A 14,160-nucleotide genomic window follows, 5' to 3' on the forward strand; every position below is an offset into this window, starting at 1 on the left:
CATATCCAATGAATGGCCACAATGGACCGTCATCTTCCCGACTCAGTATCACCTAGGACTGGAGCAACTGAATCATATTTTCCACAATGGTTTTGACTGCCTCTCATTGTGCCTTGAAATAAGAAAAATCCTGACCACCACTCCCGTAGTGGTATTCTGCCACCCAGCCAACCTGTGTAATATGCTCTGTTCTTTCTTATCCCATCATTTCTGCCAACCTGTTGCCCAATTGCTCATATACCTTTAAAATATATAGATGTAGGACCTGTCCTGCATGTCCTGCCAGCATTACCAACTCCAGTCCTGTCACAGGTCTCTCCTGCCTGTCAAAGGCAGGACCATCTGTAAAAACAATCATGTGGTCTACTAACTCAGCTGCAACCTCTGTGTGGCATTTTCCATGGGTATGACCACTAACAAGCTGTCTGTCTGCATTAGCAGCAACTGACAAGCTGTGGCCAAGAGACAGCTGGACCACTCAGTTGCCCAGCATGCCATGCAACACAGTGTGCTTGACTTCAAACACTGTTTCATTGCCCATTACACCTGGTTTCTTCAAACTAACACTATCTTTTCTGAACTGCGCAGGTGGCAACTCTCCTTGTAGAATAACCATAGCTTGTGTAACTCCCCTGACTGCAAACTTCGTTCGTCTGTGTCTTCCACGCCCTGTCCTCTATGCCCTCCCATGCTCCAGCTTCACCCTTATAAATGCCTCTCTTCACTCTGTCCATCTGCTTAGTCCTTTCTCTTTCTCTGTTTCTTTCCTCCCCAATCCCCCCTCCCCCCCCCCCCCCCCCCCCCCCCCCCAACACAGCCTTCCAATGCTGCATCTAGCAGTCCATCACCTGTCCCAGTCAAGTTCCTGCACACTCCTGCAGACAGCGTTACAGCATCTTGCCCACCCGTAACCTACCACCCTTCCCCTCTCTCACCCATGCCTCTTCTGTAGTACAACTACCCACCCCAGCCAAGACCGATGCTCACTGAAATCAAGTCTCACAGGCACAACGACCATGTGCGTGAAAGTTGTGCTTGTATGAATACATGTGTTTTTCTAAATATGATGTAGGACTTTGTCCAACAACAATGTACTGTTAAATGTGCCTGTTTGCCACGCAATGCCTCAACTATGTAGTGAATTGTAATCAATACTGATTTATATTGTTAATCCATCCTGGATTTTCTGTCATTTAATTTGCATACTGATGGTGACAGATGATGCACAGGATAATCAGGCACAGTGAAGTAAACAGTAAAACAAATTAAACAAGACAATTAAGCTCATTTACTTACATTTTAAAAATTGTGCCAGGAATGGAGATACAATTATGAAAATACACACACTAAGGGAAAAACAACTAAAGAAGAACAACAATAATAACAACATTGAGAACAACAATAAAACGAAGAGTATGCAAACTATTATAACAGGATCATTCAAAGTGGATTACTTACTGTTCCAAACGTAAATCTGCCAACAGCGATGACAAATTCCCTTTATCATACATAACATTCTCCTTCATTTGTGCTTAAGTTAGCTGCTTCTGCCACATCTTCTTGAGCAATAATGTGACCAGAAGAATTAAAGAATATTAATCCTACATCCTTCACAATAGCATTTCTGTTTAATATGCTTGTTCTATTCTTTTCTGGGTTGAAACTTTCATCCCCATTCTGAAAGCATTTGTTGTCTCCATCAGGTCTGCATATATCTGGAACAAAAAGGAACATAGCAACCTGAATGTCAAATAATGGTTGCATCCAGTGATGTAGTAAAAAAGATGTTCTTAATTTATTGATTGATGTTTCACAGATCATATTTCTGTAAGCTAGGCACACACTTTGCTTGCTCAAGTTATATGATACAATAATGCATTAACAACAAAGTTACATTGAAGAATAAATGTTTTCATGAGTCAAAGTAAAAAATGAAATTGGGAACCATTTATTTAGTCCAGAACATTGTGTCGATTATTCTGATAAACTAGATTTAATTTTATTTAGGCAGAAAATATATTTCTAAACTCACTTGAACTTGAAGCACAAGAGGATTCAAGAGTTTGGTCTCCTAACTTAATTACAATGAAGTCCTCCATGTTGTGTTCCAAAAAGTGAGATGCTACTGCAATTCCTTGCGCTTTTGCACCTAATATAAGTATTTTTGTGTGAAACATTTCTGGGCTGCAACAACAAAATGAAGAACAGGTAAGTTACATAAAAAACTACATGCAATACATTTCATTTTGAAAATAATAATTCTTTACGTAACAGAAGGCAGTAACCATTTGTGAAACAATCACAAAACAGATATACCGGTACTCCTGGTAAATTATGTAGATTATATGAGGTAGCTCCAGCTGCTTTTATAGCCACTGAGTGCTTTTCATGGGGTAAGCGAATGGATAGTGCGTTACATTATTCTCTGTGATTTGGAGAAAAGCCTCAATGTTTGTGCTGTCATCTCTTGTATATTTAACTCATTCTAAAAAAACCTTTGGTAGTCAAAGTCACAAACAGACTTTTTCAGGCACTCCTATATTAATTTAAAAATGCTATCTGTTATGTGCTTGTGGCTTGTCTTGGCTTCATGTATTGCCTATTGGTTTTTTAGTTTCTGAGCAATGGAGTAATACCATTTGTTCATAAACAATGCAGTTGGGAAGATGGAATAACCTACACTACACTATCCTTTCTTCCAAGCATAGGTTCCATAATATGCATCCTAGTTAAGTGATTTTGTTATTATGAGTAAAAAATGAATAGAAGTGGAATGAAAAGTGAGACCTAAAGCAATGATAATGTTGGTCAGATTGATTACGGAACAGGGCGCTGTCTCAAACCCCAATGGCTAAATGCTAACGATTTAAATGTCTTAATAAACATTACAATTCCCATTGTAAGAAATTGTCGACTTCCAATTTATATTCAGCTCAGTTCCACTATACATTGAGCTCCATATCATACGATCATGCAGAAAGGCATTATAAACAAACATTACGTTCTTTGCTTCTTTCCGAAATGTTTATCTGTTAAACATCCCAGTATCTTGTAATGAGTGTTTGTGTTTGAGGCAAACAAAATAGTGACACATATAATACTAACAATACAATAGCAGCTAATAGCAAAAACGACACCCGCTACAATACTTCATGCTAATTTCGGGGAGGATTTATCGTATTTAAAGCATAACAGTAATTGAATGACTTAACAAAATGGATATTAGCACTCTATTAATGCAAGATTGTAGCCGTCCTGGTGGGCAATAAATTGACCAAGAGTAGCACCAGCGAATTATCCTTACTACCTGTAGCGAAGTTCAATTGCTACATTTAAAACAATGAAATACCAAGCTATAGACTGTTAATCATCAAAAATGTTTATTCGCCATACCGCACTGACATCATACATAATGAACTAAATGTTACCTGTTACTCTTGTGAGTTATCATGCCAGAAAATCTGTTCTTTCATTATAGTTATATTTTAAAACTGACTGTTTTCATTGTGGTCGTATGCACATTACTACTGGCAGGATTCCTTGCTATGCTTCACCAGTTCAGAAACATAACATTTTAAGTAATACTATGTAATTAACAATGCACCAAATTGTATTTGCTCAACATATTCCTTCGCACCAACAAACCCATACAGTTTATTTCTTCACCAAAGTTTCGCTGCGCGGTGAATTCGTGTGAGGTTATAATAAAGGTCTGGAATTGTTATTGTACTGCTACAAGCGGAGAAAAAACAGGAAATATAAAAATTAATACCTAACAAGTTCATAGGTACTCTACCATGTGCAGTTTATGTTTCATTAACTTTCCATTGCTTTGAAGAAGGAAAACTGATTTTGCTGCCGGCTATCGTGCACACGTAGACAAACATCTGTTTCTTCAAGTGGTAGAAAGTAAGTTTGGTAGAGCAGCCTCCTTTACGTACGCTCATTTGCATATTTTGTCGAAAATGGGATGGAGAAAAATTTATTTATTGAGTAATTTTGTTGCCAAACAGAATGTTGTGAACGTCGTCTGCTTGTCGGCGAAGATTTAATTTTGCGGCCAGCATGTAATTTTATAAGCTTTGGTTTCTCCAAAGCATTTCATTTATTTGCGAATCAACTATGCTCGCATAGATTCACAACTATCCGTGGTTAGCTGATTTTCTTTAAATAATTATCAACATACTTGTTTCTGACATTTCAGCATCTATTCTCTGTTTAAAGAAATATGCGAGGGAGCCTTTCCTTTCTTTGCCTGCTATGAGACTCTCAGCCTGTGAAAGAAATATATTGACAAAAAATTATATCTATCAGCTTAAAAGCGGTCCTAGTACTTAAAAAAATACCCAGATGAGGCATTTTATCTCTTCGCATTTAATACAATGCGGGAAATCATCACACAAAAGTTGGTACATATCTGTCACTTCTAGGTTCTAAGTATATATCGATTATTATGATGATAACATCTGAAGGCAGAAGTTTAAGTGAAGCGTTGGGATTTTGTTGTTTAGGTTTCTTCCAATGAAACCAGTAACTTTTGGAATACCTACAGTTTACGGAAAATAGCATTGCTTATTTCTTTGACGAACACTAGATTTAAGCCAAGTGCAATATTATCTTATACATTGTATTACACTGATCGGAGGGATAGATAAACACATACCAATTATTTCGTACTGTATAAAGCCGCGTTTACATTGAGTTTGAAACATCTTCTGCAACAATGTTTGCTGCTACTACTGCCTGCAAAATGTTGCAAACACAGAAACTGTTCTGTGGCTGTTTCGGAATAGATCAAAGGGAACATTGTTTCTGGTCTGCTATTAATGAATGCCTCTATACAGTATCAGTGTTCGTTTATGTTCTGCCCTGCTAATATAATGCTGCCTTGTTGCATGTTGTGTTGCGTTTCTCTAGAATGGAATGGACGAGAAACTGGATATTCGAACTTGTCACACACCATGAGGCAGAGGAGTGCTGCTGGAACGTACGCACCGCCAATTACAAACAACAGTAAAATAAAGTAGGATGTTACAGAAAATTGCCGCGCTGCTTAGTACCAGCAGCAATGACGTGTTTAAGAACGTTAGGTCTCTCGTAGCTCAATTTAGACGCGAGAAATGAAAAATCGAGACAGCAAGGTTTATGGTAGTGGTTTTGAAATTTTTTTTTACAGAGCCCTGCAGAATGGTAAGCAGGATTTGAGTCACATAGCACGCCGTCACTGTTGCGCCTGCGCGAAGTTTGCGCGCTCTGCATTGGAAAAAGACTGCCTTTTGTAATTATGCTGTATTGGAGTTCTGTGCATCGAGCATTCGCCGTTGAGAGGTATTTAAAAAACGAGTGTCTCATCACAATTCAGGCGACACGATATAATCTGGAATCGTCGGGCGATTGGACGGTAGATGCAGGCTTACTGCATCTTGTCCAAGGAAGAGATGTGCAGCGCGACGAAGGACACAGCGGACTGAGGATCGAATGGTGAGAGCGCCCCAAGCATTCATCCGAAGTGCTCACCGTTTTGCTGCCACATATGCCTTGGTACTGACAACGTCAGATGATTCCCTGCGACGAATCATCCGTGATAACATGCACTTTCCCCCCAACAAACTTGCAAATCCTACAGAAACTAAACGAACAATATAAAATTGCCCACCTAACCTTCGCCTTGTGCATACTGAAACATTTAGCAGCTCACCCGCAGATGCTAAACAACATACTGTATGTGTTGGTAGGGGTAGGTGGTAAGTTCCTAGGGGACCAAACTGCTCAGGTCATCAGTCCTTGGGCTTGTACACTACTTAATCTTACTTAAACTAACTAACGCTAAGGGCAACACACACACCCATGCCCGAGGGAGGACTTAACCTCCGACAGAGGAGGGGGAAGCCGCGCGAACCGTGGCAAGGCGCCCTAAAACGCGCGGGTAGCTACCCCGCGCGGCTGTATGGTGTTGTATTGAAAACCAAATAAAGGGCATATATTATATGTATCAGCATATATTTTATTTGTTTTCAATGTGTGTTTCAATAAATTTGGCAATATGTTACGAAGTTCTGTCCTCTTCATAACCTGCTATTCATTTTGCAGGACCCCGCATAACCCAGTGATTCGGTTTCGATAATTTACGGTTCTTGGGTGATATTCAAGACCCAAACGATACAAGAGAGACAATCGAAAAAGTCGTACCCTAAAGAAGGTTACGCATGGTTATGTTTATTTCTGTCCCGTACTGTAGAACAATATTCAGCAATATTTGCCATGGTGCAACTACAATTGGGTGTACAAAGTAACGTATATGTTCTCACAAATTACTTTGTGTTTAATTTCTCCGTGACAGGTATATTTGGGAATGCAACGATAAATGATGCAGCAGCAACTCGTCCTCATCCCACTGGGATCACTTCACATGTCTGTAGTCAGTAAGAATCGAAGCTTCCTTGTGAGCCGTAATAGGTCCTTGACTCGGAAATTCTTCTCAAGACATCAGTAGGCACACTGCTGTCATAGTGATAGTTCACACCTTCTCAGGCTGCAACATTTGTTTTCGGGAAACATGAAAGACGTAGACCATAACACTGAATGTATTTTCTACAACCATACTTGCCCTAGACAACCAGTAGCTGAAAATTCTGCCAGATCTGACTTAAGGTTCCACAAGAGATGCCAGCTGAGGATACGGATGTTTCGGATCCCGATGAATCATCGAAAACGCCTCCTCCAAAATAATGGGCGAAGAGTGGGTGTGAAGAAGAAAACCTATTAAACGACGGAATAGTAATGTGGCAGAATTTCCTGCAGCAGCAACAAAAATAACGAGAACACAATTCAATCGGTGCCTACGGGAAGTTACAACAAAAACAGATATTTCATTTTCTTCGAGGCAAGGAAGTTACAACAAAAACGGATATGTCATTTTGTTTGAGGCAGAGATCAATTTGTGTAGAGAGAGGTGTCAACAGAATGTGAATGTGGCAGGGGATCTTCAACTGCAAATTCCACTGTCACATTCGTTGAAACAGCCAGTGTCCCTGAAGTGTAAGAAGTTATATTTGTTGAAAAAATTGGAACTTTGGGGTAAGCTTCTATGGGACCAAACTGTTGAGGTCATCGGTCCCTAGGCCTACACACTACTTAATCTAACTTAAACTAACTTACGCTAAGGACAACACATACACACATGCTCGAACCTACGACGGGCGGAGCCACGCGAACCGTGACAAGCCGCCCTAGACCGCACGGCTCTATATGTTGAAAATGATGATGATTTGGTGTAATTTTAATCTGTATGCAAATCTATGAGCAATAAAATACATGTTTTAGTGTTATTAACAGTAAATAAATTACCGTTTTGCGGAATATTCCGTCGGGTCTTGGAGGAACACACACATATTAAAAACTTAAATACACAGTACTGATGTTCCGCAACAATATTTATTTAGTAGTTTGTTATGAACAGGCTTTCTGTATCTTAGGCCATCATCAGATAACTTAATAGTACCAGATGGCATATAAAACTTCAGCAAGAGTTCATAGCTGTTCAAACATTGTTGTACAAAGACAGGTGACTTTCTGTAGATGCTGCAATGGAATACCTCAGACCAGACATTTCAAGTAACTTCCATAATATGAATTTGACCCTCACTACCCAAGCAGAAGTAATGTCCATCATAAAATCTTTAAAATCAAAAACATCTAGTGGGTATGATGACATATCAACAAAGTTAATTAAAGAATGTGATTCTGAGTTAAGTATACTGCTGGGCATTAAAATTGCTACACCAAGAAGAAATGCAGATGATACACGGGTATTCATTGGACAAACACATTATACTAGAACTGACATGTGATTACATTTTCACGCAATTTGGGTACATAGATCCTGAGAAATCAGTACCCACAACAACCACCTCTGGCCGTGATAACGGCCTTGATACGCCTGGGCTTTGGGTCAAACAGAGCTTGGATGGCGTGTACAGGTACAGCTGCCCATGCAGCTTCAACACGATGCCACAGTTCATCAAGAGTAGTGACTGGCGTGTTGTGACGAGCCAGTTGCTTGGCCACCGTTGACCAGACGTTTTCAATTGGTGAGAGATCTGGAGAATGTGCTGGCCAGGGCAGCAGTGGAACATTTTCTGTATCCAGAAAGGCCCATACAGTACCTGCAACATGCGGTCGTGGATTATCGTGCTAAAATGTAGGGTTTCGCAGGGATCGAATGAAGGGTAGAGCCACGGCTCGTAACACATCTGAAATGTAACGTTCACTGTTCAAAGTGCCGTCAAAAAAGTGCCGTCAGTGCGAACAAGAGGCGACCGAGACGTGTAACCAATGGCACCCCACACCATCACGCCGGATGATACGCCAGTTTGGAGATGACGAATACACGCTTCCAATGTGCGTTCACCGCGATGTCGCCAAACGCGGATGCGACAATCGTGATGCTGTAAACAGTACCTGGATTCATCCGAAAGAATGACGTTTTGCCATTCGTACACCCAGGCTCGTCGTTGAGTACACCATCGCAGGCGCTCCTGCCTGTGATGCGGCGTCAAGGGTAACCACAGCCATGGTCTCCGAGCTGATAGTTCATGCTGCTGCAAACGTCGTCGAACTGTTCGTGCAGATGGTTGTTGTCTTGCAAACGTCCCCATCTGTTGACTCTGGGATCGAGACGTGGCTGCACGATCCGTTACAGCCATGCGGATAAGATGCCTGTCATTTCGATTGCTAGTGATACGAGGCCGTTGGGATCCAGCACGGCGTTACGTATTACCTTCCTGAACCCAGCGATTCCATATTCTGCCAACAGTCCATGGATCTCGACCAACGCGAGCAGCAATGTCGCGATACGATGAACCGTAATCGTGATAGGCTACAATCCGACCTTTATCAAAGTCGGAAACGTGATGGTACGTATTTCCCCTCCTTACACGAGGTATCACAACAACGTTTCACCAGGCAACGCCGGTCAACTGCTGTTTGTGTATGATAAATCGGTTGGAATCTTTCCTCATGTCAGCACGTTGTAGGTGTCGCCACCGGCGCCAACCTCGTGTGAATGCTCTGAAAAGGTAATTATTTGCGTATCACAGCATCTTCTTCCTGTCGGTTAAACTTCGCGTCTGTAACACGTCTTCTTCGTGGGGTAGAAATTTTAATGGCCAGTAGTGTAACATATTAAGCTATCTGTGTAACCAGTCGTTTGTCAGTGGAATATTTCCTGAATGGTTGAAATACGCTGAAGTTAAGTCACTGTTTAAGAAGGGAGATAAAGAAATAGCATCAAATTTCCGTCCAATTTCACTTTAGCCACCATTCTCAAAATTTTTAGAAAAGGTTGTGTACAATCAGCTTTGTAACCATCAATTGTAGGCAACTGTTATATTTTGTGGTCTGTCAAAGACATTTGACTGTGTAAATCAAAATATCCTTTTAAGTAAATTAGAATATTATGGTGTAAAAGGAAATGCTGCAAAATGGTTCAAATCTTATATCTCTGGCGGGAAGCAAAGGGTGTTATAAGGAAAGAGACATGTATTAAGCTATCAGGCATCATCCAACGGGGAACTAATTACATGTGGGGTCCAAGGTTCTATCTTAGGGCCTTTACCTTTTCTTGTGTATATCAATGACCTTTCATCAGTTACATTACCAGATGCCAGGTTTGTTTTGTTAGCTGATGATACAAATATTGCAATAAATAGCAAATCAAATGCAGTCTTAGAAAGATCGGCTAATAAAATATTTGTGGACATTAATCGCTGGTTCCTAGCCAATTCTTCGTCACTAAACTTTGAAAAAACACAATACATGCAGTTCAGCACTTGTAATGGGTGTCCCAAGACTATATGCCTAACATATAAGGACACGTAGATAGAAGAAGTAGGCAGTGTTAAATTCTTAGGATTACAGGTTGATAATAAATTCAACTGGGAGAGCACATCACAGAACTGCTGAAGCGTCTTAACAAATCTCTATTTGCAATGCGAATTGTGTCAGACATAGGGGATATGAAAATGAAAAAGTTGGCATACTATGCTTACTTTCATTCCATAATATCATATGGGATTATTTTTGGGGATAATTCATCATGCCAAGCTAAAGTTTTCCGGGTACAAAAACGTGCAATAAGAGTTATATGTGGTGTGAACTCAAGAACATCCTGCAGAAGCCTGTTTAGGGAAGTAGGGATACTAACTACTGCTTCCCAATATACAGGGTTATTACAAATGATTGAAGCGATTTCACAGCTCTACAATAACTTTATTATTTGAGATATTTTCACAATGCTTTGCAAACACATACAAAAACTCAAAAAGTTTTTTTAGGCATACACAAATGTTCGATATGTGCCCCTTTAGTGATTCGGCAGACATCAAGCCGATAATCAAGTTCCTCCCACACTCGGCGCAGCATGTCCCCATCAATGAGTTCGAAAGCATTGTTGATGCGAGCTCGCAGTTCTGGCACGTTTCTTGGTAGAGGAGGTTTAAACACTGAATCTTTCACATCACTATGCGTGAAACTTGCCCGCACGCGTTCAACCGTTTCTTCGCTCACTGCAGGCCGACCCGTTGATTTCCACTTACAGAGGCATCCAGAAGCTTTAAACTGCGCATACCATCGCTGAATGGAGTTAGCAGTTGGTGGATCTTTGTTGAACTTCGTCCTGAAGTGTCGTTGCACTGTTATGACTGACTGATGTGAGTGCATTTCAAGCACGACATACGCTTTCTCGGCTCTTGTCGCCATTTTGTCTCACTGCGCTCTCGAGCGCTCTGGCGACAGAAACCTGAAGTGCGGCTTCAGCCGAACAAAACTTTGAGTTTTTCTACGTATCTGTAGTGTGTCGTGACCATATGTCAATGAATGGAGCTACAGTGAATTTATGAAATCGCTTCAATCATTTGTAATAGCCCTGTATTTATTCCTTAATGAAAATTGTTATTAAAAATATATCACTTTTTGAAATCAACAGCCCAATTCATGGAATCAATACTAGAAATAAGAATCTTCACAAGGACTTAAAGTCACTTACTCTTGTACAAAAATGTGTGCATTATTCAGGAAGACACATTTTCAATAACTTGCCAGCAGCCATAAGAAGCTTAACAACCAATGAAATTCAGTTTAAGAGAAGCCTTAAGGATTTATTGGTGGCAAAATCCTTCTACTCCATTGATGAATTTCTCAGTAGAACCAACTGAATTGTGTGTGGGATATATAATCTAATTTCTGCACCACCGCCTGCTGTGACCGAGCGGTTCTAGGCGCTTTATTCCGTAACTGCACTGCTGCTACGGTCGCAAGTTCGAATCCTGTCTCGGGCATGGATGTGTGTGACGTCTTTAGGTTAGTTAGGTTTATGTAGTTCTAAGTTCTAGGGGACTGATGACCTCACATGTTAAGTCCCATAGTGCCTAGAACCTTTTGAACCACTTTTTAACTTCTGCACCATTTCAGTGCAGTAATGTGTTCATTGAAAATTAGTATTGTAGTGGTTCTATTATATGTTTATTACCTTATAAATAAATAAAATATTTTTTTAAATTTTAAATTCAGTGCATTAATCAGATCTTAGTAAATGAGTGTTTGTAACATGATTCTTTCATATAGTGTCCATTAAAAAAATGACGAACATTCCACTTGGGGCCCGTGGAAGTACATTAACTTATTTGTTTCAGTTGTAAATATCTGTCATGTGTTATTGTTTTTATGACATGTTCTGCATCCTGGAGGACCTCCTCACTACGGATCAATTGGAATGAAAGTAAATCTAATCTAATCTAATCTATGACTATATCGATATAAAACGCAAGCATAATGTAATACCAAAAGATGCTCTGAACAAATAAATCTTATATTACGGTATATTCAAATATTAAAACCATATGAATGTATAATCCAAATATGTTGTACAAGTGAGTAATGGCTCATGCTACTATATCATAAAGACAAACTGGTGAATGTGATGAACAGGACGAAAAAGTGTGTGTGTGTAGGGGAGGGGGGGACAAAGTAGTCTAAGAAATGTGAGTGTGCAACAGCTTATTATCTACTGGCTGCTGATACGTTAGTGATGGTGAGTAATGGAACTGTTTGGTCATTTAGAACCAGGTCAGGATTCTTTGAGTGGTGTTTACTAAAGGTCAGAATTTCGAGTAACGTTAGTTTTCTGCTTTTCATTCCTTTATGGACAATATAAAATTTCACATCATATGAATGACATTCATTCAGAGCATGTTCAGCAAAGCTGGAATCTTTCATTTTCAGTCCATCGCCTGTCGTGCTCAGTCAGTCTAGTTTTACATAATCATTAAACCCTTTAACCAAAGCTTCACAATATTTAAGATACGGCTGGCTTTGAAATGTGGAATAAGTATTCAAGGCTTTGGTAGGAATCTCCTGTTGCCAAAAACCTAAGAGTAATAGCAAGTCTTTGCTTCGCAGGAAACGCGTTTCTGGTATTTGGCCTTTCTTTAAAACAATTGGCTCCATCATATCTGTTATGGATTGGCAAGAGGGCCAACCCACTAATGTAAGAGGAAGCCGAAAGGCACGCGTTTAAGCTCACGCAGGCTGGCGTGAGGTCTGGAACAGGACAAGGAAGTTAGACTAGAAAAAAAGGATGTAGCTGGTGGAATACTTAACTTTAATCCATTAATGTTGAACGTAGCTCTTGTCTGTACATTCTTTGCAATATCAATAGCAACTGATAATGGCGCCTTGCTAGGTCGCAGCAAATGACGTAGCTGAAGGCTATGCTAACTATCGTCTCGGCAAACGAGAGCGTAATTTGTCAGTGAACCATCGCTAGCAAAGTCGGCTGTACAACTGGGCGAGTGCTAGGAAGTCACTCTAGACCTGCCGTGTGGCGGCGCTCGGTCTGCAATCACTGATAGTGGCGACACGCAGGTCCGACGTATACTACCGGACCGCGGCGATTTAAAGGCTACCACCTAGCAAGCGTGGTGTCTGGCGGTGACACCACAATATCGATTAGAATTTCAAAATCGGACACCGACATCCTAGTGCAGTTATGAAAACCAGAACCGACTTCCAAATTCAGCTAGCACATCATGTCATTTCCACCACATCGTCTATGGTATGTCTTTGTGCATCAAAGACGGCTAAGTCTTTTCCTTCGTCTACTTACTTCATCGAGTGTTACTAATGCAGCAACTCGTCATGAATTCAACTTCTTCACTTGACTTAGTATTGCTGTCGATGCGAATGTACAATGTGAAATATTTGCTGCCAGTTCAGCGTAACGTATGATGCGAATACATACGTTGAAATGTTTGTCGCTAGCGTATACGGGGTCAAGAACAATGAACATTGTTGCATCATATTGTAGGCTTTTGGTGAAACAATACTGCACACAGAAACAGGTTTTTAAACTCAGTGTAAACGCTACCTTAGGGGTAGCATTGTCAGAGGGTTCTTCATGTGTAAGGGCATAATATTAAATCTTTCATTTACAACGAGGAGAGCAATTAAAATACATATCAATAGTTTATAGCAAAGATTGTTTCTTCAAAAAAGCCAAGTAATATCGTTCTACGCGATGACTATAGCTTACAATTTCCAGAAACCGTTAATGTTAATTACCTAACAGATATCACTTTTGTAAAACCACATAAATTTACCTACTAACTTATAGTTCCAGAATGAGATTTTCACTCTGCAGCGGAGTGTGCGCTGATATGAAACTTCCTGGCAGATTAAAACTGTGTGCCCGACCGAGACTCGAACTCGGGACCTTTGCCTTTCGCGGGCAAGTGCTCTACCATCTGAGCTACCGAAGCACGACTCACGCCCGCTACTCACAGCTTTACTTCTGCCAGTATCTCGTCTCCTACCTTCCAAACTTTACAGAAGCTCTTCTGCGAACGGGCACACAGTTTTAATCTGCCAGGAAGTTTCATATCAGCGCACACTCCGCTGCAGAGTGAAAATCTCATTCTGGAAACATCCCGCAGGCTGTGGCTAAGCCATGTCTCCGCAGTATCCTTTCTTTCAGGAGTGCAAGGTTCGCAGAAGAGCTTCTGTAAAGTTTGGAAGGTAGGAGACGAGATACTGGCAGAAGTAAAGCTGTGAGTAGCGGGCGTGAGTCGTGCATCGGCAGCTCAGATGGTGGAGCACTTGCCCGCG

At 40.7% G+C, this 14,160-nt stretch overlaps 1 protein-coding gene across 3 annotated transcripts in view; it reads right to left on the bottom strand.

The window, feature by feature from the left end:
* The window catches only part of LOC124788562 (spermine oxidase-like), a 149,873-nt gene that overhangs the window by 109,459 nt on the left and 26,254 nt on the right, over positions 1-14,160 (bottom strand). The window contains exons 1-3 of one of the 3 annotated variants that reach the window (XM_047255836.1): positions 3,773-3,900; positions 2,033-2,184; positions 1,459-1,715 (exon numbers count right to left, since the gene is read on the bottom strand). In XM_047255836.1, the coding sequence (XP_047111792.1) occupies positions 1,459-1,526 (68 nt within the window). In that variant the 5' untranslated portion in view covers positions 1,527-1,715; positions 2,033-2,184; positions 3,773-3,900. Of the gene's footprint in view, positions 1-1,458; positions 1,716-2,032; positions 2,185-3,772; positions 3,901-14,160 lie in introns of those variants that run through there. The other 2 variants (XM_047255843.1, XM_047255850.1) reach the window with 2 other exon arrangements.

The sequence above is a fragment of the Schistocerca piceifrons genome, chromosome 1 (genome assembly GCF_021461385.2).
Source record: "Schistocerca piceifrons isolate TAMUIC-IGC-003096 chromosome 1, iqSchPice1.1, whole genome shotgun sequence".
In the NCBI taxonomy this organism is placed as follows: Eukaryota; Metazoa; Arthropoda; class Insecta; order Orthoptera; family Acrididae; genus Schistocerca; species Schistocerca piceifrons.